The sequence below is a fragment of the Tympanuchus pallidicinctus genome, unplaced genomic scaffold (genome assembly GCF_026119805.1).
Source record: "Tympanuchus pallidicinctus isolate F22 unplaced genomic scaffold, pur_lepc_1.0 scaffold14, whole genome shotgun sequence".
Lineage (NCBI taxonomy): Eukaryota > Metazoa > Chordata > Aves > Galliformes > Phasianidae > Tympanuchus > Tympanuchus pallidicinctus.
Window position 1 is genome coordinate 12,595,423 of NW_026294659.1, and position 27,842 is coordinate 12,623,264.

General features: G+C 42.6%; 2 protein-coding genes and 1 long non-coding RNA gene across 11 annotated transcripts in view; 2 read left to right on the top strand and 1 right to left on the bottom strand.

Annotated features, from left to right (window-relative positions):
- The first annotated feature begins 410 nt into the window (after window positions 1-410).
- ZBTB21 (zinc finger and BTB domain containing 21) lies at window positions 411-18,685 on the top strand. Of its 8 annotated transcripts, XM_052674295.1 has the most exons (5): window positions 416-530; window positions 6,107-6,255; window positions 7,376-7,477; window positions 10,152-13,059; window positions 13,201-18,685. In XM_052674295.1, exons 4-5 carry the CDS (start codon window positions 10,165-10,167, stop codon window positions 13,333-13,335), a joined length of 3,030 nt encoding a protein of 1,009 aa, XP_052530255.1. In that variant the 5' UTR covers window positions 416-530; window positions 6,107-6,255; window positions 7,376-7,477; window positions 10,152-10,164; the 3' UTR covers window positions 13,336-18,685. The 8 variants fall into 8 exon arrangements, with proteins under 8 accessions (XP_052530253.1, XP_052530255.1, XP_052530247.1 ...); XM_052674287.1 differs by having other exon boundaries at window positions 10,152-18,685; XM_052674291.1 differs by having other exon boundaries at window positions 6,107-6,211; window positions 10,152-18,685.
- Window positions 18,686-19,171: 486 nt separating this feature from the next.
- LOC128076519 (uncharacterized) lies at window positions 19,172-27,570 on the bottom strand. The gene is made up of 2 exons (XR_008204417.1): window positions 27,453-27,570; window positions 19,172-19,902 (listed from the first exon to the last, which is right to left on the bottom strand). It is a non-coding gene; the product is annotated as an uncharacterized LOC128076519 (long non-coding RNA).
- The window catches only part of C2CD2 (C2 calcium dependent domain containing 2), a 36,981-nt gene continuing 36,458 nt past the window's right edge, over window positions 27,320-27,842 (top strand). Inside the window, exon 1 of one of the 2 annotated variants that reach the window (XM_052674297.1) lies at window positions 27,320-27,674. In XM_052674297.1, coding sequence (XP_052530257.1) covers window positions 27,363-27,674 — 312 coding nt within the window. In that variant the 5' untranslated portion in view covers window positions 27,320-27,362. The remainder of the gene's footprint in view (window positions 27,675-27,842) is intronic. The other variant, XM_052674298.1, reaches the window with a different exon arrangement.

Genomic DNA, 27,842 nt, shown 5'->3' on the forward strand with positions numbered 1-27,842 from the left:
TGCCCTGCCTCTCGGCAAAACGAGCGTTACAAGCCGAGTGCGTGTTTGTGTTGGCGTGTGGGGGGAAGGGGAGCAGAGCTGCACCCCCACGCGCCACCCCGAAGCTTCTGCCTCAGTGTCCCTCGCGCGCGCAGACGACCGTTAAGCAGCCGTTGGGAAGGAGGGGGGCTCACGCCACGCCGGGCTTTGCGGGAGAGCCGCCGCAGCGAGCGGCGGCCGCCCGCCCGCGGAGCGAGCGGCTGAGGAAAAGACAGAAGAGGGGAGGGGCGGCGGGTGGGGGATCCCCCGTCGCCGTCCCCAGCCGCTGCCCTCCCCGCCGCGCCGGCGCCTCGCCCCCCGCTCTGCCGGCGGCCAATCGGAGCGCTGCGCACGTGACGAGCGTTCCCTTCGATGACCTCATCCCTGGTGTGGGATGACGTCAAATTCAAGATGGATGGAATCACGGCGGTGGCAGCAGCGCGCGCGGGCGAACCGTGAACGGCGGCGCCGAGGGGGGCCGGCAGGGGGGGGCGCGGCCGGCGGCAGAGCGGGTGAGTAACGGCCGCGTCTCGCGCCCGTTTCGGGGGCCGCCCGCGCCGCTTGGGTCTCCCCGTGTACAAAGGCGTCTTTTCCTGACGTAACTCTGAGGTGTTTTTTTTTTCCCCCACCGAACGGGGCTGCGGTCCCCGATCGGGGCACTGCGCCTGCGCCGGTTACGAAACTCTTCTCCTTCTGCCTCGCGCACGCGCCCTGCGCCGCGAAGTAGGCGGCGGGCGCCCGTTGCGCCGGCACGCACCCGCCACATAGACTCGCCGCTGGGCTTTCCGCGCACGCGCGGCGGCCCAGCTCCGCCTCAACCCTGTTCTCCCCTCCCTCCCTTGCCGGAACTGCGCCTGCGCGGAGGCTGTGGACGGAACGGGGGGCGGTGCCTGTGTGAGGGCGCATGCGCGGCGCGGGCGAGCGGGAGCGGCCGTGCGTGGGGAGCGGCGCGGGGCGCTGGCGGCACGAGAGGCGCGCGCTTGCGCCTGGCGGCGGGACGGGGTGCGCGGCACCCGGCGGTCGCTCAGGGGCTGGTTGGCGGCCTGAGGGGGGAGGGACAGTGCGGTGGGCAGGTGCCGCCTGTAGTGTAGAGAGCTGCTGCAGCTGAAACGGGGGTTCCTTCTAGGCTGCGAATTTCAGGGTGGGAAGGAGTTGGTGGGGCCAGCCTTAATGCACGTCCGAACTTTAGTGTAGCTTTCGTTATTTGTGGATCAGGTGAAATATCAAAGCTCTGAAGCACTTCCATCTCCATGACTTATTTTGACGAGGAAGGGCATACTGTGGAACTTCAACAAGCGATGAACAAGCACTTCTTAATAACTAAACGGCACTCTTCTGAAAGCTGACCTGTTCTTGGGGGAGTGCAGTGGGAGGGGTTGGTGTAGATATGTAGATATGACATTGTGGTGAATTACATAATCCCACTTTTTCTTTTTTTTTTTTCAAGTACAATGAAGCTCTTGCAGTTAAGATACTGTTGGAGTTTTCATCCTTAAAGCAATATTACTGTGGAAATACAGGTTTTTGGTTTTTTTTTAAAATACATTTTTATATAATAATGCTTTCAGTATGACATCAGGAGTAGTAAATCTGTTGCAGATAAAAGAGAGTACTGTGCTATATCTGTTTTGTCTAAAGGCTGCTAGTTACTGTGTTCTGTTCTTACTTCGCTCAAACTGACAAACTAACTGCTTTGACTAAAATTTTCCACCAGCCTTATGATATTCTTGAGGGGGGGGGAACTTCTGAGCAAACCTTAGCAACTGTTTTGCAAACCTTGTTTGCAAAACACAAATGATGTGGCTTTCTCTCCCTAATAGGATCTAGCATACTTCTCTCTCTGAATCTGTTATTACGCTCATGACAGAGTGTTGTCCTCAGAAGAACATGTGGTGTTTTCTTTCTATAGGAAGTCCACTTGGGATGGGTAGATGTGAGCACTTAAAGAATTTGCATGTTCTTCAGTGAGGACTTGTGGGGAAATATCACAACCTTTGGAGACTTCAGCTATGGGGATGTGTGTCAGAAGAGGGTTTATCAGACGTCTCTCCAGCTGTGGGCTTCCCAGAGCCTGCTGGATCGAAGGTCACCCCTGTGGATGAAAACTGAAGGGCTGGCTGTATATTTTTTTCCAGTGTGTTCTTGGTCTTCCACTAATTTCCACGTTGCCTTTTGGACAATGATCCAAATTGGGAATCAAGTCATTATGAGTTAGGTGCTTTATTTAAACACTTAGCTTAACTTATCCTTTAGTACATCCAAAGGAGCTGTGGTGTCCCATTCCTGGAGGTGCACAAGGCCAGGTTGGATGGGGCCCTGGGCAGCCTGAGGTGGGAGGGGGCAGCCCTGCTCACAGCAGGGGTTGGGGCGAGTGGGCTTTGAGGACCCTCCTTATGCAAGCCATTCTATGATATTAGCAATTAATGCAGAAAGAGGTGTTTGTAAGAAGCTCCAGAAGTCATGTGTGCTGTATGTTTAATTGTACACAAAGATCAGAAGTTAGACCATTTGTGTCCCCTCTCTTGTGTGGATCACCAGAAGCTTGATATTGCGAAGACATGTTTTTTTCTGGGCTCATCTTTTGTGTGTACACAGTGTTGGAAAATACTGGTAGAGAATTAAACAGCTGTTCTGATCATTTTCTCAGGAGTGGCTGTCTCTGCTTTCCTTACAGTTAGTTGCTGTCAAGCAGAGATGTGCCATAGTTTGGGTTTGAATGGACAACTTTACAGAAAGCCATTGTGCTTCATTGAAGTTGTTTGTTTTTGATCTTCAGTAGCTGTGAAGCAGTTACCATTTAAAAACATCAAGTAATTTCCATTTCTAGTTTTCCAGGTTTTGAAAGCTGTTCTGTCTGCAAAGTAATGATAATCTTGGTTTGTTAATAAGTGTGGTCATACAGGGGGGTAGGGAGGAGGAGCTGGGTGGAGGAAGCGGGGCTGTAACCACCACACAGTTTGTGCTGCACTGGGAGGTGCGGAGCTGTGAGTCATAGGCCATAGTTGCAGCTGTTTTCAGCTCTCTGTTAAAAGTGGTAACTTTCAAGCAAGTGAACTGCTTCCTAATGAACGCCGCTACACTGAATGGTCAGAGAACCTTGGAGAAGTTGGCTTCTTCATATCTTGCCCTTTATTAACAGTGGCTGAAAGGAGTTTTCTTTGGGTCACTTCAGTGAGTGAAAGATACCTGCACTCTATGGATCTTGAAATTTACCAAGTTGTTCACTTGGCAATTTACTAGTTTCAGTGCACACTTCAGCTATTATAGTAGTTCAGCATGCTTTGGGTTAAGGACTTTTTACTTCTGTACTTGTATTCTTGCACAGACACTTGTGTAAAAATGTATGTTTATACGGAATAATCTTACATGAGTTCCCATCCAAAAAATACTATGCCAGTAAAAAGCATCTTTATATTAAGAGAAATATTTCTGTGATTATGATTGTGGTTTGTCATTTTTACTATGCCAGCAGATTTGAAAGCAGTATGTAAATAGAATTTTATTGTGTATTAGACCAGTTAAACAAAGAGCGGCTCATACAGCAAAGCAGGTGACCAAATACTATTCAACTTGCTAAGTATATCTCTGCATTACCAGTAAACTAATAAATTCAACTTTTAGGAAGAATGCAGCCATACAGATTTGGTGTGCATTCCCCCTTCTTCAAATTCTTGATTTCATGCATCTCTCGTTTAAAAAGAAAAAAAAAAAAAGGGGGTAGGGGAGAATTGAAATATTGCTGGGGATGAGTTTTTTGTTCAGTGATTGTAGTGGTGCATTTTGCCATCAAGTCTTGGGGCTTTTCCCATGGGATTTTGATGGCAGTGTTAAGAAACTTGAAAGAATGAAAACTGAAGACCTCCTTAGGAAAAGGGATTTTAAAATGCAATTGATTTTTATTTGCAGCAGTCTGGATGATGAGTTGCATACCTTGCAGTTGAGGTACTGAAGCCAGGACAAATATCGTATCAAACCATGGCTAATCTTCATGAACTCTTCCAAGAAGAATGAGAAGAGTTCCCAGCCAGCACACATTCCTGCCCTCTCCCTTATATCCCGTGGTTGTGCAATCTCCTGGTGAGCTGGATCAGCTTGCCCAGCTGACAGTGAACTTGTCTGTCCTTAGAGGGGGAGGAGGTGCGGACTGATCCCTTCAATCTCTGATTAGACTGCACTGAGACTAAGGTGAAATCACACCCTTAAAAACTGCTCGTTTGTAAATAAGAACGTGAAAAGGCATTGTGGTGCTACTCAGAGACTTTGTAGCTTGGAGCTGTTTTGAATGTCAGTTGGCAAAGTGATGTCTGATCTGAATGTGAAAAACAGTTTCTGATTCCTGAGCATCTAATCTGTGTTAGGATAATCGCTGGTCTGTCTGTAGTGGAGGGCAAAATAAAGAGACTGCGATAATACAGAATTTCTTCTTTTCCTGTCATTAAATTTCTGCTGCTTCTGGTGCGCCTGTGTCAAATAGTTTGATATTGTTATATCAGTTTCACACATAAATACATTTCTCTTGTGATTTTATGCTTGTTTTCCTAAATCTCCTGGCTACTGACATACTGGAAATGAAAAGATCTGTCTTCAGAGACTTCTCAGTGTTGATTGCAGTGGAGAAAACAGCAGTAGCAGTTGAAATCACATTTTTCAAAATCCAGAAAGACAAAATCCCCAAACTTGCAGCAAGAAATAACTCAATTATTTACTTAGACAAAAAATTACAGGGGTGCAGACAATCTTGTTCTGTAGGCTCAAAGCTTTTACTTCAAGTTTTAGTTATGTGTATGTGAAAAGGTGTTTGACAAGCTGTAGTCAAGCTCAAATAATACAATCCAGCACAGGATACTCAAGCAGAAGTTTAAGCAATGTAGGTTTCTTTTGCATCCGGTCTCTTGATTGATAGTGAGGCTTCTTTCCACTTTGGGTCTGAAGCAGTACAAGATCAACCAGAGCCATCAAAGCCACTGCAGAGCGCTCATGGCCAGGCACAACTTGCCTGCGCTTCCCTGGTGACACCACAGGAAGCCTCTTGTGTTCCTAGGCTGGGCCTCTCCATTCCTATCTCTCTGTGTTTTGGTGGGTTTCCCTCCACCGCAGCTGTACATGTATTTCCCTTTTAGAGCCACTGTTCAGTCTCTCTCATTGTCTGTCTCCTGTGTGTGTGTTTCTTCTTTTCCTGTGTTTTCTTGTTCTCTAACTGCAATTTCTGTCAGCCCTGGCACATTCTTGCTGCAGCACTGTGTCCTCAGGTGTTTCGGAACAGTCTTTGCTACCTGCATCCCCAGGACGCTGTTGACGTGGCTTTAGCTGACAGCTACGTGGTTACAATGGAAGTCAGCAGGCAACAGCAACGTCTTGTTTGTTTTAGTTACTTAAGTATTTGCAAGTATTAGTTGTATGAAAATGTTCATTACAACATCTGCCTGATTCTATTTGTAAAGTTTCAGCCTGAGTGACTTCGTTGCTTCTGAAAATGAAGTTTCAGATGGCAAAGCAGATTGACTTGCTGACAAAGAACAGGCGGTTTCACTGCTTCTCTTACAGCAGCTCTGATGCATCTGACCTCTGCACGAGCTGATTAACTTTCTCACCTCTGAATTAGTGCGTACATAAAAAGTTGGGTTGATTTTATTATTTTTTTTTCCTGCCTCATTTTTGGGAGCTGAATCAACTTAGTGGGTGGTCACATGAGCAACTGAGCCAGTAGAAGGTAGAGGACCCCAGGGCTGGAGCAGGAGGCATGAGATTAAGGGATGGAAGGGGATCTCACATAGTGATGACAGGGAACTTGTGAGAATCAATGATCTGCTGTGCTAACGAGAAAAATTCTTCATCCTTCACTTGTGAAGAGCTTTTGTGAGTAGAGACTTCCTCTTTTTTTTTTTTTTTTTTTTTTTTTTTTTTTTTTTTTTTTTTTTGCAGTCATATGAAATAGTGGAGGTATCTTTTTCTGTCCTTGTTCAAAATAATAACTTTGCTCTTCTTGTTATAATATTGTGTCAAATGTGGTACTTCAGCCTCTGAAGGTTGATATTAGTAAAGGGCTGTTGAAGATTTGACAATAAAATCTCTTCCTCATCTCCCAAAGGTGCTCCTGTTGCGCCTCCCTCTTCTGGATTTGGAGCCTCGCTGTCATTGTTCCTCGTGAGGACCAGTAGCACATAATACAAGAGCACAGACAGTGAGAGATCTGGTACATTCTGTCTCCTTGACATCACTCAGGCATCAGGGAACAAAGTAGGAAATAGCTTTGTTTCTATCTGGTACTGAAAGCAGTTGGAAAAGTTGGTTGGGGGAAAAAAAAAAGCAGCTTATCAGGAAAGGGCTTAGGCAGTTAATGGCAAAATAATCTTCAGCCAAAGAAGTACGATTCCTCAAACACCTGGAATCAAATCTGTTGTTTACACACAGTCAGGATGCCATTTATAAAAGGGTTCAGTGCTGTCAGCCTTACATCAGCTTTAGTGGCAAACTGCTGTAAGAATCTCTTGCCTTCCCAGAGCTGTTCCATTCCCACAGTTTGCCTTCTCTTCAGTTATGCCAATGCAATTGTTCCTGGGATTGAGCTTGACTGTGAGAAATGAGCAGCATTTGAAAAGAAATATTTGTTCTCTATGTATTGTCTGACCTGTTCTGTAACGCAGACCTGCAAATATTTGTTCTAGCGCAGCTGCAGTTGTGACTGGCAGCATGCAGATAGGATGAACCAAAGGGAGAAAGAAACTCTGATTAACTTTGTTATCAACAACTGTTCATGCAGTGAAATTTTAATACACTGTACTTTTACACAGTAAAAGTAACCTTGTGGGTTTTTTTGTTTTATTTTTTTAAAATCTGTCTTAAAAGGCTTTCTTATGGTCTGTGTAAAGGTGTTAAAATGGTTCTGCATTTGTTTTTTTGATTCTGGATTTGTTTTCTAACATACCATAACTTGTTTTATTTCTGACCATCGTGTTTAAAGGCTATGGAGCTGAAAGTCAAGCACTAGAAGTAGGAAAGACCAGGATTAAAGCTGCCTTTGCAGGATTAATTTGGTCCCCTGCCAGTTGTGTACATTGCAGCCTTGGTTACTGTTAAAGTGCCAGTTGCACCAAAGAGGTCTGCCTCTTCTAGTGCGCAGAAGAAGCTGTGCTCTGCAAATGAAATGGAGGATTGTACTAGGATGCTTATCTCTGTCTTGTGTAACGTAGAGTGTTCAAGATGTCCTACGACTAAGAAGGAGTATATAGGAAGAAAATTGGAGGGCTGTCAGATTCCGTTTTAGATGTGTGAATTTTACACCAACCTGTAGAAGTAGCATTACTGTGTTATGATGAATAAAGGAATGCATAGTAACTGCATGGTGTTTATTCTTCAGGTGTCTTACAGAAAACTCAAGGCCTGGGTAAAGCAGATTAAAATGAAAGGTTTGAAAATACTTCAGAACATTTGACCGTCTCCTACCCAGCGTGTCCTTGAGGTATGGGTTCAGCTGCAACTTTTAGTAGGTGTTTTTACTACTATATTTTAGTTCAAGTTTCCTTCAGAAATACATTGTTGTTTTGTTATCTCTGTAGACTATTTAATTTGCAACACAGACAAATCATATGAGTGTGTAAACTTTAAGATTAAACTAAAGGGAAAAATGCATTCCTGGAGGACTTGCTAATAACATTTCAAGTGTTAACGGGTGTGCAGACCTCCCAGCTGGATTAAGGCCATTCGGACACCACCATTTTACATTGCAGAAGTGTCCAAAAAATAGTTCACACCCCAGATGGTACTTTTAAGTCAAACATAAAAAATAGAACAAAACAGATGGATTTCTTACATTCATAGAGGCGTAATTGTTCTACCTTTTTAGAGAGTGTAGTGGAGGCATTATGCATTTATAACTATTTGAGGTGAATTAAGGATAAATTAGTGTTAATGAAATAATGCTGCAAGGCACTGGAACACTCTATTGAGAGGCAGATCTGAAGAAGAAACAGAATTTTGCTTTTGCCCTGATACTATGAACTCATCTGGTAATTTCAGCTGTAAAACTGGTAGCTCAGTCCTGTGATATGACCAATGTCCTGAGACACTGTATCCAGCATACTTTAAGTCATTTTCTCAGCATTACCAATTTAGACTTCAGTCAATTCCTGTGATTGAAGCCCATTGGTTGCAAGATTTCTCATTTAATAATTACAGGATTATAGCTTCTTTATTTTTTATTTTGATAAAATTATATCTTCTTATCAAAATAAAAAATGAAATTGTCAGCTTTCATTGAGAATTGATGAACAGTGAAACCTTTTTGTTATGGTAGCATATATCATATGTATATATTTTAAGTCTCTTAAATCAGCTGCAAAAAGAATTGCTTTTAAGAGACACATCATTTACTTGTTTTTCATCACCATAGAGGAAGGTAGTTAAAAATTTGTACTGCAGGTTGTCTTAAACAGAATTGTAGGAGTGTCCATGGCAACAAAATAAAATTGGATATTCTTGATTTTTGAGCGTGTGTATGTGTGCACCAATAGATAAAATTCAATTTATTTGACAGAAGTTGTTTGCTCAAACTAGTTTAAAACCTGTTTGTCTTCTCTCGTTAAAAGCTAGTCAAGAGAAGCCTGTTGAGTTATGGAGACATTCTACAGCACAGAGTAGGCTGTGTTTTGAAGCAGTGTGGGGATTTCTGCACTGCAGTTTAGTTTGTGCTTATTGCACCCTTGGATGCGTCTGGGGGTAACTGTAGGTTATGGGTGTGAAATCCATGTAAAAGCTAATGAATAAGATGGAGAATTCAGTTAACTGATTATATTCTAGCAGAAGCAAAGTGCTGCTGGGATAGTTCAATTAAAATTATGAAATTTCCAAGAAACCAAATCCTGTTAGTGCAGGTGTAAGAGTTAATATATATTTCATAGTTAGAAGTGTATGCATGTTAGCACTCATTAAATATAAGCAGGCATAATGAATTAGTCTAGATTATAGGTGATAATTCTGCCAGTATTAATGCCCTTTTCATCACCCTATAAAAAATAACAACGAAAACCTTTTAATTTGTTTAGTTAGCAGGAGACTGTCAGGGTTGCTTAACCTTAAGAAGTGACTTAGTATAACTAACTTCAGGTGTGTGTCCTTGCTTTGGCTGGGATAGAGTTAATTTTCTTCATGGTGGCTGGTATGGTGCTTTGTTTGGATTTAGGATGAAAATAATGTTGATAGCACACTGTTGTTGTAGTTGTTGCTGAGCAGTGCTTACACAGAGCCAAGGACATTTCAGCTCCTCGCGCTGCCCAGCCAGCAAGGAGCTGAGGGGGCACAGGGAGCTGGGAGGGGACAGAACCAGGACAGCTGACTCTGGCCCACGTGGATGTCCTATAACACGGTGGTGTCACGTTGAACAGCAAAACTGGGGGAGCTGGCCAGTGAGACTGCTGCTTCTTGGGAACTGGCTGGGCGTCAGTCAGCTGGTGGTGAGCAATTGCACTGTGCATCACTCGCTCTCTTTTCTTTAGTTCTTTTCTTTTTCTTTCTTTCTTTTTTTTTTCTTTTCCCTTTCAACCCCTTCTGTCCTTATCTGTCTTTATCTTAACCAAGGAGCTCTCACATTTGTACCTTTTTCGGTTCTCCCCCATCCTACTGCAGGGGAGTAAGTGAGTGTCTGTGTGGTACTTAGCTGCATGGTGGGCTAAACCACAACAGTAGCTAATTCAAAAGTTTATTGAAGTAATTGCCAAGATAGATCTTTTTAAAGCTAAACTTGAGAAAAAGATGATCAACTGAAGTCATTAAATGGAATTCCTTCATGTGGACAGCTATACTGCAGGTAGAAAACACAATACCACCCCCATCTCCCAATTAAATGTGATATTTTTAGTATAAGATCAACTGAAAGTATTTAAAAGTGTTCTTTAGCATGAGCTGCTTCTAATGCCTGTACATCTGCTGAAGCGAAACTATGTTATGTTAAATCCCATACCTTTGCTCCAAACAAACTCTTTTCTTCAGCAGCATTGATGGTCAATTAGCTTGTTTATGAGGTGCAGAGAGTTTAGGTTCATTTACATTAACTCTAATAACTGTCTACATAAAGCAGTGTAGTTTTTTTTTTCTTATTATGTTAATAAGAAAATAATTCTTACTATGTTCTTTTTCAGGAACATCAGGATAATGGAGGGGCTCTTGCATTACATAAATCCAGCACATGCCATTTCACTTCTAAGCGCACTGAACGAGGAGCGTCTAAAGGGACAGCTATGTGATGTTGTGCTTATAGTAGGAGATCAGAAATTTCGAGCTCATAAAAACGTTCTAGCTGCCAGCAGCGAATACTTCCAGACCCTGTTCACAAATAAGGAGAATGAGTCTCAGTCAGTGTTTCAACTCGACTTTTGTGAACCAGATGCTTTTGACAATGTGTTAAACTACATTTATTCTTCATCCTTGTTCATAGAGAAAGGCAGTCTTGCAGCTGTGCAAGAGCTGGGCTACAGCCTTGGAATATCCTTTCTTACAAACATTGTTTCTAAGAGCCCTCAAGCTCCCTTTCCATCTTGCCCCATTAAGAAGATACTGTATCAAGATGAAGATGAAAGTAGTTCTCAGAAGAGGAGTGTCATTGTCTGTCAGAACAGAAGCGATGCACAAGGAAAGAGTGTAAATCAAATGCAGCATGATTTAAGCCATACTTCTAAACCTTTACCCTCTGCTGCTATCAAAACTAGCATTAGACCACAAGTAGCAAAACCAACTGAAACCCTTCACAATTTATCACTGACTGAAAGGAGATGGCTGAAGGAAAACCCTGGGAGCTATACCAAGTTTCACGAAACTTCTGGAACTGCAGAGGATCAGAGCAGAGGGGGTTTAGTGAAAAGGAACACAGTGTTGCCTCAAAAACCTTTAGCAGAGAAAGAAATTGCAAGTGATGAACCAGGAAGTAGTAGTCAGCTTTTAAGAGGAAAGGCTGCAGAGTTATTAAAAAGACCACGTCCGCCAGTCTTATCTCTGCGTGGCTCATCAGAATCTGCATTTTTGTTACGAGAGGCGGGAAAAGGAAATGGTCAAGGTGAAGATAGGAATTTGCTGTACTACTCCAAGTTAGGACTAGTAATCCCATCTAGTGGATCTGGTCCTGAAAACCAAAGCATTGACAGAAGTGGTCCACTCGTAAAAAGTCTACTTCGAAGGTCACTGTCTATGGACAGCCAGGTTCCTATTTATTCACCTTCTGTTGACCTAAAACCTTCACAGGTATCATCTTCCTCCTCACCAGGAACTGCTGATTCCCAGAAGATATTTAATGTTGCATCTCAAAAGTCATGCTTGAAAGAGTCATCGGAGAAGTTAGTCTTAGAAGAAAAGCCACAGGTAATGCACCCACATCGCCTTAGGTCTTTCAGTGCCTCTCAGACAACTGATAGGGAAGTTTCTTCCCCTCTCACAGAGGTGCGAATAAAAACCGAACCCAGCAGTCCGCTTTCAGATCCATCTGAAATAATAAGAGTTACAGTGGGTGACACATCAGTACCTACAAGTAAAGACTTTCCTTTTAAAACTGAGGATGATCAAAAGGAACCAAGTAGACTTCCAGCAAAAAGGAGATTTCAAGCAGATAGAAGGCTACCATTCAAAAAACTCAAGGTGAATGAAGAGGGTTCTCCTGAATCGGAAGAAAACTTCGAGGAAGGCTCAAGCCCTACGCACCTTGATGCTGATTTTGCTGATTCTGATGTCAGTAAAGATGAATACAGTGAAATGGAAGAAGCAAGACCAAATAAAAAATTTAAATGCAAACACTGCCTTAAAATTTTCAGGTCAACAGCAGGTCTTCATCGTCACGTTAACATGTATCATAATCCAGAAAAGCCCTATGCTTGTGACATATGCCACAAGAGATTTCACACAAATTTCAAAGTGTGGACACACTGCCAGACACAACATGGAATTGTCAAGAATCCCTCACCAGCTTCCAGTTCTCACGCTGTTTTGGATGAAAAATTCCAAAGAAAACTGATCGATATAGTGAGAGAGAGAGAAATTAAAAAAGCTCTAATAGTTAAACTAAGACGTGGCAAGCAAGGCTTCCAGGGACAATCTACTTCACAAGCACAACAAGTCATCAAAAGGAATTTAAGATCAAGAACCAAAGGAGCCTATATTTGTGTCTACTGTGGAAAAGCTTATCGTTTCCTCTCACAGTTCAAACAGCATATAAAAATGCATCCAGGAGAAAAACCGATTGGAGGTAATAAGGTTCCTAAGCAGAAAGACCATATTCATATTGAAAGTCATGTAGAAAACAAGGAAGTTTATCAGTGCCGTCTCTGTAATGCTAAGCTCTCTTCACTTATCGAACAGGGAAATCATGAGCGACTCTGTAGAAACGCTACTGTCTGTCCTTACTGCAGCCTTAGATTTTCATCCCCAGAGCTGAAGCATGAGCACGAAAGCAAGTGTGAATACAAGAAGCTTACTTGTCTTGAGTGTATGCGCACCTTCAAATCATCCTTTAGTATTTGGCGTCATCAAGTTGAAGTTCACAATCAGAACACGATGGCTCCATCAGAGAACTTTTCTTTACCTATCCTGGATCACAATGGAGACATAACTAGTTCATTAAGATTGCCTCCTCAGTCAGAATCCAACAAAATAAACAATTTTGCTGCCAAGGAAGACGGAGTATTCAGTGACTCGTCAGAACAGATTAATTTTGATTCTGAAGATTCCTCTTGCCTGCCTGAAGACTTAAGTGTTTCCAAGCAGTTTAAAATTCAAATCAAGGAAGAGCCTGCAGACGACGTAGAGGATGAGGTCACTGAGACAAGCAGAGAACCAAAGGAAGTAGTCTCCAACAAAGATGCTGGTTTGTGGCCCTGTGAAAAGTGTGGGAAGATTTTCACTGTACGCAAACAACTGGAGCGTCACCAAGAGCTCTTATGCTCCGTGAAGCCGTTTATTTGTCACGTGTGCAACAAGGCCTTCCGAACCAATTTCCGGCTCTGGAGTCACTTCCAGTCCCACATGTCGCAGGCTGCAGAGGAGTCCACAAATAAGGAGCCTGAGGTATGTCCACCAGCTAATTCCCCATCACCACCACCTTTACCTCCGCCCCCGCCACTACCCAAAATCCAGCCTTTGGAGCCTGATAGTCCAACAGGCTTGTCTGAAAGCTCCACTACTACTGAAAAATTATTTGTACCGCAGGAGTCAGATACGCTCTTCTATCATGCTCCACCACTCTCAGCAATCACATTCAAAAGGCAGTACATGTGTAAACTCTGTCACAGGACTTTCAAGACAGCTTTTAGTCTTTGGAGCCATGAGCAGACACACAATTAGCTTTCAGAGATACCTTAATAAGCTGATTTGGTGGAGGCTGTTTTCAGGATCTCGGATGTATGCCACGTAAACTTGAAATTTAAGAGGATTAAAACAACAACGACGATAGAAGATTCTGAATTTGTGATGCTGCTTGGATTTGGAGATTAAGGTAAACTAACTTTGTTAGTAGCTAGAAAGCTGGGTAATTAAAGATAATATGGACTGGGATCTAATAGTAACAGAATAATTTTGATTTCATTTAACACTGAAATGCGATCGCATCTGGATTGTATGCATGGATCTTCATCCTGTGATGTTGGTGTGTGCGTGTGTATTATATATAGAGTTATATATTAAATGGAAGAGCAACAAAAATTTGGATTCTAACTGTGAGTTTATAGTGGTGAAATACTGTAACCAACTTCATTGTTTGTTGTTTTTTTGTTTTTTTTCTTAAAGAAACCAACACAGAAGCTCCATATAAATAGCTGCCATGCACTTGCAGTTAGAGAGGAAGTGGATGGAGTGTCTTAATGTATTGACTTAGGTCTTAGAGATCTTTAGCAATAACGAATAAACCTCACGTTTCAGTAATCCCAATATTATTGGATACGAATGTTTGATATTTTAAGGGAACATAAAATTGTTTTGTTGTTATATGGAACTTGTGCAAATTAAAGTAGAATTTAAAATCAGCAATATTATTAATAAGATTTTATATTAAGAAAACAAAATAGCAGCAAGCCTGCTTTCAGCCATTTAATTATAAGTTTCTAAGGAGAAGTGGGGGGTGGGGTACATCGCTTTATATAACGTCCCAAAGACTAATTTACTATGAACATTTCAGTAACTAAAGTCATTGTATTGACAGCCATCATAATGCAAATGTTACTGTTTGTAATACGAACTAAGATTGGATGGATGTCGGATAAGTTTCGTAATTTTGTTTCCTCTGTTTGTACAACTGTTTGTAATTCTAACTGCAAAGAAATGTAGAACTATTAAGAAGCAAAAAAAAGCTTGGTAAGGGATAGAAGATGACTTGTGTTCCTACACTCAGTGATAAGCTTGGCCATGAGTACAAAGATAAGTTTTAACATAAAGTAAAAGTGTAAATATTTATATAGACATCTGTATAAATGAAGAAGTATGTATTTGAAATTTGTATTAAGCGTGCATATCCAGCTCAAAGCAGAGGAAAAACCATCACATTGCTATCACTGTATTTTATGAATACAACGCTTAGAATATTTCTTTCTGCTGCTTCCTATCCTTTGTGGTACTGTGTAGCAGTTTTCTTATCTGCTGAAAATCATGAGAATAATGTGCTGCAGATACTTTGTGCAGTTCCATTATTTTACCACAAGTCACAACTGGAGCATTTAGTAAAAGTCGAATCATAGATATTTACCAGAAACTACAGCAAGGGTCCAAAATTACTTTGTTCAAGGAAATGTTTACCCGAAAGTTGTGGTAAATTAAGTGAAAAATTGTTCTACTGGAATTTAAACTTCATGGAGTAGTGCAATGAACAGTGAGAACATCAGTGATGCAAATGGTATTTATGATTCTGACTAACTTTACTCTGGAAGTTGAGGGACTGGGGTTGCAATCCACACTATCTAGTCAGAGCCCAGTCTTTGCTCACTGAGAAGAGCAAGAGTTTGGTCACCAGTTTCAGTGGGAATAGGAGTGAGGCTTTCATTCTATATGACTCTAATAGTGCTTTTTTTTTTTTTCAGCATCCTACACTCAAAGTTAGAAAGTATTGCTTGCTCGTACCAGCATTTAGCAAAAATAAAGCACCTGTGTAACTTTAGGATCTGAGGATGAGCACCTTCATTTAGGCACACACCAGAAAAGATTTTTCTCAATTGAAGTCCAAGTGTGCCACTGTTAGTTTTCTCCCAACAGAATTTTTTAGTGTTTTTCCTTCAATTAAGTTTAAAAATACAGGCTCCGTATGGACCACTGGCTTCCTTTTTTTTAGCTACCAAAAAAAAAACCAGTGTTATTTTCAAGCCTCTCAGTTCATTTTTTTGATGGCAATATAAAATTGTTGCTAAACATTCTTTTTGTTCTCTTCCAGGCAAACTTGATCACAACTTAGTCATGTTAACCTGTCACTATCAGTTAAGTTCTTAAAAACCCTGATAAGACTAAATTTATTTCTTACAAGAAAAGTGAAATGCGTGCAGCTCTTAAGTAACCCGGTTTAACAAAATGAGAAAAACGTATAGACTTGCTCAGTATGCTTTAAATGTACTTAAGAAATGTGTGCATAGAAAATATGAAGATGTTCTTGTAAACTCATACCTAAGTTTTCACCAGTTATTCCTCTTCCCAACAGCATAGTAGTTCATATCCAGCCTTTCAAAAATCAGGGTGCTATCTAAAAGAAAATGGCAACTAGTCAACTATGTTACAGTCATTGAACTTCCAACTGGGAATCTGATATGTGGTGTGATGATTAAAAAAAACCCCACACTTAAAATGAAAAGCTCATACAATATCTTTGAAGAAATGACCTTCTTCCTAGCACGCTATGTATTATATTTAAAAAGAAAAAAAAAAAAAAGTTGGGTCTAAATAGCTTCTTCCTAAGCGTTTCTTCAGATTTTCTTAAGTCTCTTTTTAACTTTAAGCGTGTTCTGTGTTTAGTTCAGTTTTTTACATTCAGTTCCTGCTTCATAAGGAATTAAGGATATCTGAAGTTTAAATATGAGATGTTTATATAGTAGCTCTGGTTTTCTATTAGCTTTTATACAGTACCTTTAAAAAAAACCCTTGATAGAAGTGTTTATTTTGGAGGATACGGAATAAATATGCTTCCACTTATATAACTTTAATATATGTTTAAAAAGTTAAATTATGGAAAAAAATGTTAGTTGTTTGTTTATAAATATCTTCTGAAGAGTGTCTAGCTTGGCCACAGCCAAAATAAAACACAAATTTATTGATACAAAAACCTGTCCTCATCATATTTTAATTTTGTAATTGTGTGCTGAAGTGATGCATATATAGAGCTCTTGCTAAATACAGAAAGGGTTTTTTTCCTTTAAACTTGTGACAGGAATGTGCAGATGTTTTAATATATATAGATTAGAATTTTTACTACTTTCCTTTTTTAATTTGTCAGATAAATCTCAGAGATCTATACTGCTTCAGTGGAAGTACAGTGAAAACTTCTGTTGCATTTAAGAGAAGCAGGGTTGAGCCATAAAATGTATTTTGGTTTGGGACTTATTTTCCTTTGCGGCACTGTGTTGGCAAAGGTCTCAGCATGTGATTAAGTTCCAATGAGATCAGTCTTAACATTTTTTTTTAAAAACATGCTTAGGTTTTTTGATACATTGGGACCATGGTCACCCACTGAAAGTGAGAAATGACGTATGGGTTCATCTTTTAGTTCTAGAATGAAAAGTTAAAATGAGTTTTTCTCTGCATAAAAATGGCATGTACACCTAAAATATAATTCTGCAGCCTTACAAAAATGAAGGACATCAACCAGTAATAATCTACCTGAACTGCTGTAAGACCTTTTGATATGGTCCCCCCACAACATTCTTGCCACTAAAGTGAAGAGTGAAGATATTTTGGGGGTTTGACTGATGAGTAAAGGAATACCTGGATGGCCATGTGCAAAGAGTTACAGACAACAGCTCATTGTCCAAGTGTAAGCCAGAAACAAGTGGTGTCCCCTGAGGGTCCATACTGGGACCAATACTATATAGTATCTTCATGGGTAGTGGGATTTCACAGGGATAGTGGGGTTGAGTGCACCCTCTGCAAGTTTGTGTATGATGAGAAGCTGCTCAGATTATTTGATTGATAATTTAAGAGGGAAGAGACCCCATCAATGGGGGTCCTTGATAGGTTTGAGGAGTAGGCCCTCTTGTAAAGTTCATCAGGCCAAGAGCAAGGTCCTGCATTTGAGTCAAGGCAGTTTTCAATTTCAACATAGACTGAGTGATGACTGAATTGAGAACAGCACTGAGAAGAAGGACTTAAGGGTTCTAGTAGATGAAAAGCTGGACACGAGCCAGCAGTGGGCACTTACAGCTCAGAAGGCCAACTGCATCTTGGGCTTCATCACAAGATGGCTGACCAGCAGGGCAAAGGAGGAGATTGTCTCCCTCTGCTCTGTCCTTTTGAGGTCCCACTTGCAGTACTGCATTCAGCTCTGGGACCCCCAGAACAAAGGATACATGGAACTGTTGGAGCAGATCCAGGGGAGGCTACGTGGATGACTAGAGGGCTGGAGAGCCTCTCCTGTGAAGGGAGGCCGAAGGTGGTGGGCTTGTTCCATCTGGAGAAGGCTCCAGGGAAACTTCATTGCAGCCTTCCACTATTTAAAGGGGACCTACAAGAAAGCTGGAGAGGGATTGTTTATGAGGCAACATAGTGATAGGACAAGGGGAAGGAACTTTAAACTAAAAGATGATTGATTTAGATTAGATTTAAGAAAAAATTCTTACTCAGAGGGCAGTGAGGCACTGGCACAGGCTGCCCAGAGAAGCTGTGGATGCCCCATCCCTGGCACTGTTCTGGTTGGATGGGGTTTTGGGCAACCTGGTCTATTGGGAAGTGTCCCTGACCACAGCAGGGGGATTGGAACCAGGTCTCCATAGTCTCTTCGAACTCTAAACATTATATGATGCTATGATACTTCTTGTATTTTATTATATTTTATTTTGCATAAGGAGAATAGAAACATCCTGACAGCTGAGAAGATAACCTACTGGAGGTGACACTAGACTTTTTCTCACATCTTTCAGAGTGGAGGTGTAGCCTTATCCGTGAACCAAAGCACACAGCTGTGAGATTTCTTCCTGCATTTCCTATTTAAGCAAGCATTCTGGTGGCATCCAGTAGAATACATTTTGTTTTTATTTTGCTACCTTTTTCCCCCCAGATAATATGTGCAGGTTTGGTCTGAAGTTACATGTACTCTGTTTTTGTTCCAAACTTCAAGTGATAAAACTAGAAGTTCCACACATGGGATAAGGACAGATTTATGTCAAACTTCTTGGCACTAACAGTGAGGGTGCAAATATCTGGCATGAGCCTGTAGTCTGGCGTGTGCCTGTACTGTTCAATAAAATTGTTTACATTCTCCTACCAGAAGATTTAGATAAAAATCACAGTCAGGTTAGGATTTTTTCAATGTTGCTGTTGATTAATCAGTGTTAATTTTTTTATTTTTATTTTATTTTATTTTATTTTGGTTAAACGCAGCCTGATAGTATTTTTAATGTCATTGATTCTTGTTTATTTAAAACAACTTGTGAAAAACTGTACTATAACTGTTGTACATAAAGGGACACTATCAAGAGAAAGGGTGTATACTATAAATATATTAAAAATACTTGATATGAATAAATTCAAAGAAAACACGAGCTAACACTTGAGCTTGTTAGGCAGGAAGATACCTATTATGGGCATTTTCCTAAATTGTTGCAAAGGTGCCAGAAAAGTAGATCTGAATTCTGTGGGTGGAGCTCACTTTCATGTTGTTTTTTCTCTAGCCCAGAATAAAGGACTTGATCTGTTTTTCCTTTGCTGTTCCTTTCAATGATATGTGGTACCTTTTCCAGATGCACGCTTCTCACTACTGCAGCGCGTTTAATTAAAGCATGTGTGTAAAAGCAGGAAAAAAACCATCTTTTTGCAGAATACATACAAAGTACACATTGTAAAGCTTATTCTTGACAGTGTCCCTTTTTAAAAAGCAGGAAAATGGAATCACTTGTAGTATTTGGGTGTGGGGAGATAGTTCGATGCAGTTTCTAGAAGTTGGAATTATCCAATATATTTGCTATGGAATTTTCCAATTCGTTACACACAAAATCACTTGTCGTTTTAAAGTGTTATAGAGGTAAGGCAAAAGAAGCTGTTTTTTTAATCCTGTATACCTTACAGTTGTTGTATATCAATTCGATACACCAGTATTGGATTGTAATTAAGAATGGGTTTTTACTTTTTTAGGACAGAGACTTAATAGCTTAGGGTAACTTTTTCTTTAATGCAATGTAAATCCATTGCTGCTTTGTACAACTTTTTCTACTGTATGTTTTCTTTACTTAGAACTTGACTAAGAAATGTTGGCGTCCAATAAACTTACACTTTCTTTCTTTGGAATTACTGTGTTTTCTACTGGAATCTCTTGGCAAAATGTGATGTTATTGTGCATACCATTGTGTCTGTGGGATGAGAATTTTGTTTACAGAAGAGCTTCTTTTGATGCATTTGCTGAAAGTAAATGATAGTTTTTACATTACTGAAATAATGACTCTTTGTTTTAGTAAGTGCCCCTGCAAATGTTTTATTGGAAAATACAAGGAAACCAACTGCTGTAGAAAGTGGTAAGTTCTTAAGCAGTGCTCACGTTCTGCTTCCTCCTCAATCAGTGGTTCAAATAGAATTTAGTGGAAGCAAGGTGACATCAACAGAGTGTCTCTTTCATCTAAAACTGAGGTGAACCAGAGTTCAGAGCTTGAACGTACACTGGCAGGAATGCTTGTGGTATTTCACAGCGCTGTCATCAAAAGCAGTTTTCCCGCATGTATTTCCTTCTCCGAAAACCTGTGGATGAGAGTGCAGAATGTGAATCCAGAAAATTGTATTTTTGGGGAACAGCATTCCTCTCTTCAAAGTAGCAGAGACCTATCTTTGGAAACTCTTAGGGCTGTTTTCTGAATTTTCTCCATTCCCTGTCTTCTGTCCTTTACCGTTTTCCATTTATGCACTGATGAATTTAAATCACATTTAATAAGAAGAGCCACGGCCTCAAAAGAGTTAATCTTTAACATCTTTCTTTTGTGGGTGGGAAGGGTGAGGCTGGCAGTGAGAGCATGTGCCTAGCAGTTATCTGATATTTTCACCTGTATGTATGTGGTCTTGTTGGGGGTTGGAAGGGGCAGTGGGAGAGGTGGAAAGCTCTGAAAGAGCTGAAGTACGGGGTCCACCAAATACTCAAAATAAAGGGTTGAAAGGACTGTTCAAGGTCAAAAGGATTTCTGCCTTTGATAATCCCTAAATCTCTGAAAACAGAGGCAAAGAGCTGCTGGCCTGTTCCTCCACAGAGCGCCATCCTGCGTGTCAGAAAGTGAGCGAGCTGTGGAAACAAAATGGGGAGAGCTGCTGTCTGACCCATTCAGAGAGGGTAAGTTGCTGGGTGCTTGGCTCCTCTTCTGCATAAAGAACTAACTTCCAGGGTTTATTTGGAACCAGTCAAAATCTACACACCGTCTCCCCTCTGTTACTTCTATTAACACCTGCTTAAATGTTTTACGGAAGATCTCTGCTCTGGAGACTGTAGAACCTCTGTTTGACATGAAAGTCAAGAAGAAAGCCAAAATGATAAAAAGTTACTGATAATGTATTGAATTTTGTGCCTGTTTTCAGGCACAACGGAAGATAACCTCATGGTTATCTTTTGTTCTAATTCCAACTGCGTGTTTCTAAGACAATTGCTCTGCAGACGTATCCAGCAACCTTTTCTTACTCTTATTACTCATAGGACATTTCCTGTTATCACCCTTTTCTTATTTCCAAACACTGGATACATTTTATTGTTAGACCCACATGGATAATGTTTCTACTTCCAGTTCTGAAATGCTGTGGCAATAGAAAATTTCAAGGTGTTGGCTTGAACAACACATGCAACTCTCCTCTTCTGTTTGCACGTGTTGAAGGAGTACATGAAAAGCAAAGCCAGCTTTTTTTTTTTTTTTTTTTTTTGACTTTGTCTCTGCAGTTTTAATACAACTCTCAACAATACCTTAATGCCGGTCATTCAGAACCTAGGGTGTATACAGCTCTCCAAGTCATGAAGCCTCAGCTGCGTGCATTAGTTGAAGCTGATACTTGAGAGCAGGCTCTTAACTAGCAACATACGCAGTGAAGGGTGCTTGAAACCAATGAAGCTATTTTAATAGGAAGCAGTGATGAGGCAGCGTGGCCTGGTGGGATTACTAGCATCCACTGATGCTTCTGCTGGAAGGAAGAGACCATGCTGCAGGTTTGCAGACACCACTGGCGGGTATCTGTAGGAACAAAGGGCAGTGAGCAGAGGTGGGAGAGAGAAGGATGACAACAGCAGATCACGAGATGCAGAAGAGAGCTCACTATGGCCCTACTGAAAACAAGAAATTGGCCTCAGTTCTAAGGTGTCATTTGAGTGGTTGGCTCCTTGGCTCCCGACTTTTCTTTATTTCCTTGATGAACAGCTAGGAGTCCCTAGGGTATGACACCTCCTAACCTTTTTGGTTGATGAGAAACTGCATTCATTCCTTTAAGTTATAAAGTATCAAAGAGCTCATGGAAGAAAGAGTTTCTAAAAGATTGTGTAATAATAATACTTTCCCTATAACACTGCATTGGAGGAAGTCTGAATACTTTTAAAACAAGCTTTAAAATCTGCATGCCCTGAGGATATCCCCAGGCATGGCAACTAAACCCGTAGAGATACATTAGCAGTTTCTCCACCTTACTACCCATGCCTGTGGGTCCTAAAGAGATGGGGATCTAAAACCAGAGGAGGATGTACAGAGCAGTAAACACAGTTCTGCTGGCCACCATCCCCCTTTCTCCTTTCACAGGTGGCTAGTCTTTGCCATCAAGCACATCACTTGCTGTGTGGGCACCCTGTGTGGAGTCCAGTTAGTGTCAGGGAAGTTACCACTGCTCTGCCAGTAAAAGGAAAGGTAAAGCCTTCCTCTTTGCATGGCAGCCCAGGGCAGCTGCTGTTTGCTGTTGCCTCCTCTTCACTCATCAGTCAGCTGCAGCTAAATGCCACCAGAAGGAAACTTAGCTTTGTTAGATTTTGTTCAGACCACTTGTTTCGTCATCAAAAGAAACACGACTGAAGCATGCAAATGTTTTTTTTTTAAAGAATAAGAAATATGAAAAAACAGCAAACTCACCATTACAGAATCGCACCATAAATAAGTCTGGGGAATAATTACTGATAGAAATAATGGCTTTGGAAATTAGATAGCTTTTTGGGAAGTATAATACAGTTCAGGAGGCTCAGGAGGAGAATTACATCAAGCCTTAGTTCTGCGGAAATAATCTTATAATCTATTACACGCCTCTAACTCTGTGTGGGCACTAGGAGGAGCCAGAAACTAAAGACTGCAACGTGACATCCAGCAGAAGAGCTCCACCAGAACACACCACACAGGGGACCCTCTCTCTATATGTGTATGTTGTACATAAAAGCGTGAATATGTTTAAAATTGGCTCTGTTGCACAGCAATTGCTGAGTTTTGAGAAAATTCCTTCTTTGGTCAAATACTTTATATTTAGACTTTCATCTAAAAGCCATCCACTTCAGTACTTTTTCCACTAACCAAAACATTTTCTGCTCAAGTGAAACCTGGGAGCAGAGAGATGAGGTGCATCTCCAAACTCTTCAGTCTCTGTCCCCCATTGAGACTGCCAAGGCAGATGCCAGTTTACCTCAATGGCTTCTGCAGTGCAGACAGTTCTCTGAGAATATATAAGGGGATGAGTTATAGTTTAACACCTATGTATAGTCGACACACTGGCACAAAAAGTGAACTCATGAATGAAGATACATATGTATTTTTTTCCCTTAGAACCACCATCCTGAGGTGGAAGGGGACCCACAAGGATTGAGACCAACTCCTGGCTCCACACCTAGCGTAAAGAGCAGTGCCGAAAAGCTCCTTATACTCCAGTCCCTCACCTTTGCCTATGCCGTACACATAGCATCCTCATACACGAGCGTTGTGCAGCTGAGGTCACCCATCGCCTCCTGTGAGGCAGCTCACAGTGCTGCAAGCGAGCACAGCCATCTCCCATCGACTAAGCCGGAGCTTCCCGGCCTCCGGTACTACTGGCGCTCTCTGGTGGATAGAATGTAATTGGCTTCAGCAGACGAAAATAAAGAAGAAAACTAAAAAGCCGACGGCGTGTTTTAGTTTCTAAAAGGTCAGGATGCTTTCATAGAATCATTAAGAAAGACCACTAAGTTCATCTCGTCCAACTTTACTGCTGCATCGTAGTAAACATCTTTCTGAAGGGTCAATATAATAGGAAAACAACACTGTCAGAAATACCTTTCCTTCTTTTACTGAATCTCCAGGTACAAATAGTAGGAGAAAGGATTGGCAATTTGAGGCACGATGTCTGTCATCCACCTTTGCTCCTTTTACAGAGTCATAATCACTCTGGTACAGACGATGTACCCAGATGCTGTGATGATGGGAAGGTGCAACCCCACAAAGACAAGTGGATATAATACGATAAAATTATAAGAGACTTCTACAAGTAATAGAGGAAATACTTATGCTTTGATGAATAAAGCAGGGCAGTGCCATTATTTTTGTGTTTTTTTTTCCACGCATCTACGCCCAACCACACCTCAACCTCGAAAGATTACATAGAATTGTATGAGTTGGAAGGAATTCTTAAAGGTCATTTGGTCCAACTCCACTGTGATGAACAGGAACCCCTACAGCTACATCAGAGCCCTGCCAGCCTGGCCTTGAGTGTCTCCAAGGATGGGGCATCTACTGCCTTCCTGGGCAACCTGTGCCAGTGCCTCACTGTCCTTATTGTAAAATACATTTTTCATTATATCCAACCTAAATCTCCCCTCTCAGTTTGAAACCATTTCACCTTGCCCTATCATAATTCTTTGAGGGTGAATGGTTTCCAAAGAAAGAACAAATATCCAAAATGTACCAAGTCGGTTCCATCATTGGCTTTATAGCTTTGCTTCATATCTGAACACATATATTGAAAGGAATTACATTTGGTCAAAAAATAACATTGTGAACATTTTGTTTTGAAACTTAGCCAATTTGCTAACAGTTACATTTAATGGGACATGGCTGTTTCTTCAATTTTTTATTTTTGGGACGATACCTGTATATTAATAACATATGTAATAACGAATCTATAAAAGCAATTTCCTGATTAAATGAAAAACTCAGCTCCTGGCACTATGCCTTCTTAAGCACTTAGGAGATGTAGGCACTTGGACAAAGAAGAACTAAATGACCTAAATGAAGTATTTCTACTGAGGTCACAGTGAAAATATTACATTTTTGTCAGCAGAGATTGGTAAGCATCAATACATAATAGATCGGATATCTCCTGATCTCACAAAAGAACCAAAAATAAGAATAATTAGTCAAACTGAAGTTCTAAGGATGTCAACATCTCATAGACCTTCCGTATGGAGAATGACTCCCTTATTAAGAAGAGGATGCTCTCTGCAGTTCAAGAGGTGTGAGGATCTGTTCCCAGACAACAGCTAGCCCCATGCTAGCCATGCTCCCATGCTAGCACCTAGCTATTAAAGCTTGTTTAATCACACTTCCTTTTTTTGCAGACTGCTGACCATCTTCCAGCAAGGTTTCCCTGGGCATTTCATCCCATCCTTGTCCCAGCCCTTTGCACAACCATCACTCTTTCTCAGAGAGCTGTCACAAAGCAGGGGAAACATTTCTAGTGTGTCAAGCCACGTGAGACAAAACAGCTGAATGTCACCTTGAAGAAGGATGCAGAAAGCAGAATGGAGAGTAAGGGTAGGTCAAAATGCATAGTGAGAAAATGCTAGTGAGCTCATCTAGCTTTAGGATCATGCCTCTCCTTGCCTACAACCCTTGAGCAGACTTGCTAGGTTCAGGCCTGTCACCTGTCCCTGGCACAGCTGGTAGAAGTGTGGGAGAGAGGTAGAAATGCTACATGTGAAAGAGATGATGGTCCTCTTCATATGAGAACGAGCAATCTGCCCAGAGGTCACATTTCACATGTGAAAATGGATGGGCCTACCTCTCTTAGTGGAGCTGTCAGTGGAAAGCATGAAGTACTCTCATTTCAGGCTGACTGCTGGGCTAGCAAAATCCTAAGGAAGACGTGGTTATAGGCATGTTACAGTGAGAATGGTATCCCACCACGTCCTGGGTTGCTGGAAAAAGTCTTGCTGGGCAGTGTGCAGCTTTGCCAAATAAGCTCCTCTTACACTTGTGCTGTCCTGACAAAACCCTTTGCTTCATATTTCATGTTAGACTGTAAGAGGAGCCTCATTTGAATCTTTTCTTTCTTACATCTGTGTAAAAATAATCTCGAGCTCAGAGACAGAGAATTAGTGGGAACTTTGAATTGTTTTTATCCCTGTTGTGTAAGTTTATGGCAGTTGTGTAAGTGGTCATTTAATTGCAGTAATTGAACCTACAGTTTTGGTGGTGTTTTTTGATTGTTTGAAGTTGTTTTTGTGTGCATGCATGTTTTTGTTGTTTGGTTTGTGGGATGGGTTTTGTTTGTTGTTTTTTTTTTGTTCTACTTACAGATTTAAAAATGAGATTGACGAAAAAAACGATGATCTCATCTGCCCTCTACTTACATCTGCACCACAGGACTCAGGGTCACCTTCCAGGTCTTCCATCTGAGTGCACACTCTGCTGTGTCCCAGTCCAAGGCAGGGCAGGACCAATTCACCATTCATCAGGGCACGTGCCATTCCCACCTTTCCCTGTGCCAGGCCCTAACCACTGTTCCTTCCACCTTGCAACAGACCTGGAAATTTCAAACATGCACTCGAGGTCCTAAGATACTGCCCTTATTCTGTCTGTCGGTGGAAAACAGCATGTCTGGAAAGTCAGATGTATGATGAAGCCAGCAGGTAAGATATAGTATTGTTGCTCATTTGCCTGGGGTAACTTTACTAGAAACTTGTTCTAGGTAGGCAGTTTTCTTCTTGCATTTCTAACACAGTAGGAGAATTCATGCCTCAAAGGACCGAAATTGGATATGTGAGGGAACTGTGATGAACGATGCCTTTATAACTCTCTTTTTCCAGAATCCTTGTATGATCAGGAAAAAGGTCTGCATCGGAGGGCGGTGGGCATGGAACGGGCTGCCCAGGGCTGTGGGCATGGCCCCAAGTGCCTGAGTTCAAGGGGCATCTGGACACCTTCTCAGACATACGGTTTGAGTTTTGGATGGTGCTGTGTGGAACGAGGAGCTGGATTCAATCACCCTAGTGAGTTCCTTCCAGCTCAGAATATTCTATGATTCTATGATCAACTCTTTATTATTCTTACTTGCTTCATATTATTTCAAGCTTGTTTTGACATAATCACTAACAAAGATGTGTACTTTCTAATTAAAAGGAAAGATGGGATTTGGGAAATACAAGGCTTGATTAATAGACAGCCTAGTAGCAAGGCAAAATCACAGTTCCCAGCTTCAAAGTACAACTAATTACTTCACTAATCACATCCCCAAAGCTATACTTTGATGAGTACGATTCCGGATGCTCAGAGAAGGCTGTTCCAAGTTCACCAGTACATGGAAAAGGAAAGTAATTAAATATTAGCTAATGCATAGCTTTGCTATAGTTTCAAAGTAAAAAAAAAGGAAAGTATTTCTAGCAACAAGACAGGGTCTGGAGAATCTCTTACATGAGAAGATAGAACCAGGGTCTTTTCAGAACTGGAGCACTGGGGCTCCCCCTGAGCAGCACTGCTGTGTTGTGTGGGTGACGGAGCTCTGGCACAGGCTGCCTAGAGCCTGTGTTCTCTTCTCCTCGGAGACTTCAAACGCCAACGGGACGTGGGGCTGGGCACCCTGCTCTGGGTGTCCCTGCTGGAGCCGGGGTTGGCCCAGGTGGACCCAGAGCTTCCTTCCAGCCCCAACGGCACGGTGCCTCTGTACTGTGTTCCCTGTACTGTTTTCCCCCAGCCTTTGCTTCCAGCTGTGAATCTGCTTGAAAGCGCCGAGCAAACAAGCACTTGCCGTCAGGTCTGCCCGCCCGCTCCACTTCTGCACCCCGACATCCGCGGGCAGGCACCGGGCAGGTGAAGCCGTTCCCTGCGGCGCCAGGCCAGCTCCACGCCGGGCCCCTGCCTCCCTGTCCGCCCGGCGGCGGCGTGGGCGGGGGCTGAGATCGGCGGGGGCGGCGCGGCGCTGGGGCGCGTCCCCGTGCTGCCCGCCGGACGCGGCTGCCGGCTGGGCCCAGCGCGGGCTGCGGCTGCCGGGGCGGGGGGCTCCCATTATGGTCAGGCATGGCGTGGCCGGCGGGCGGGCTGGCCGAGCTGCGCTGGTACGCGCTGGTCGCTCTCTTCGTGGCCGCGTTAGCCACGCTGGCCGTTTACCTGGTGCAGTACGCGCTGCTGGCCCTGCGGCGGAGGAGGGGGAAGCGGCGGCGGTCCCCCCAGCAGCCCCCGGCGGCGCCGCGGGACGAGCTGCTGGAGGAGGGCGGCTCGGCGCTGGCCTGGGCGCTGTCGCTGGGCAGCTGGCGGCGGCAGTGGCGGCGGGCCTGGGTGGCGGCGCTGCGCGGCGAGGCGGCGGCGCGGGCGGTGAGTGCGGGGCCGCAGGTGAAGCGGGGGGGGGGTAGAGGGGGGCGTGGGAGCGGGCCGTGGGCGGTGTGGTGCTGCCCCTCGGGGCGTCTGTGTGGGGGGAGCGCTGTGCGTGCCTCTCTAGGTCTGATAGAGCCGGTGGCCCCGGAGAAAAGGCTGGGGGCAGGAAGAAGAGCCGGGCAGCGT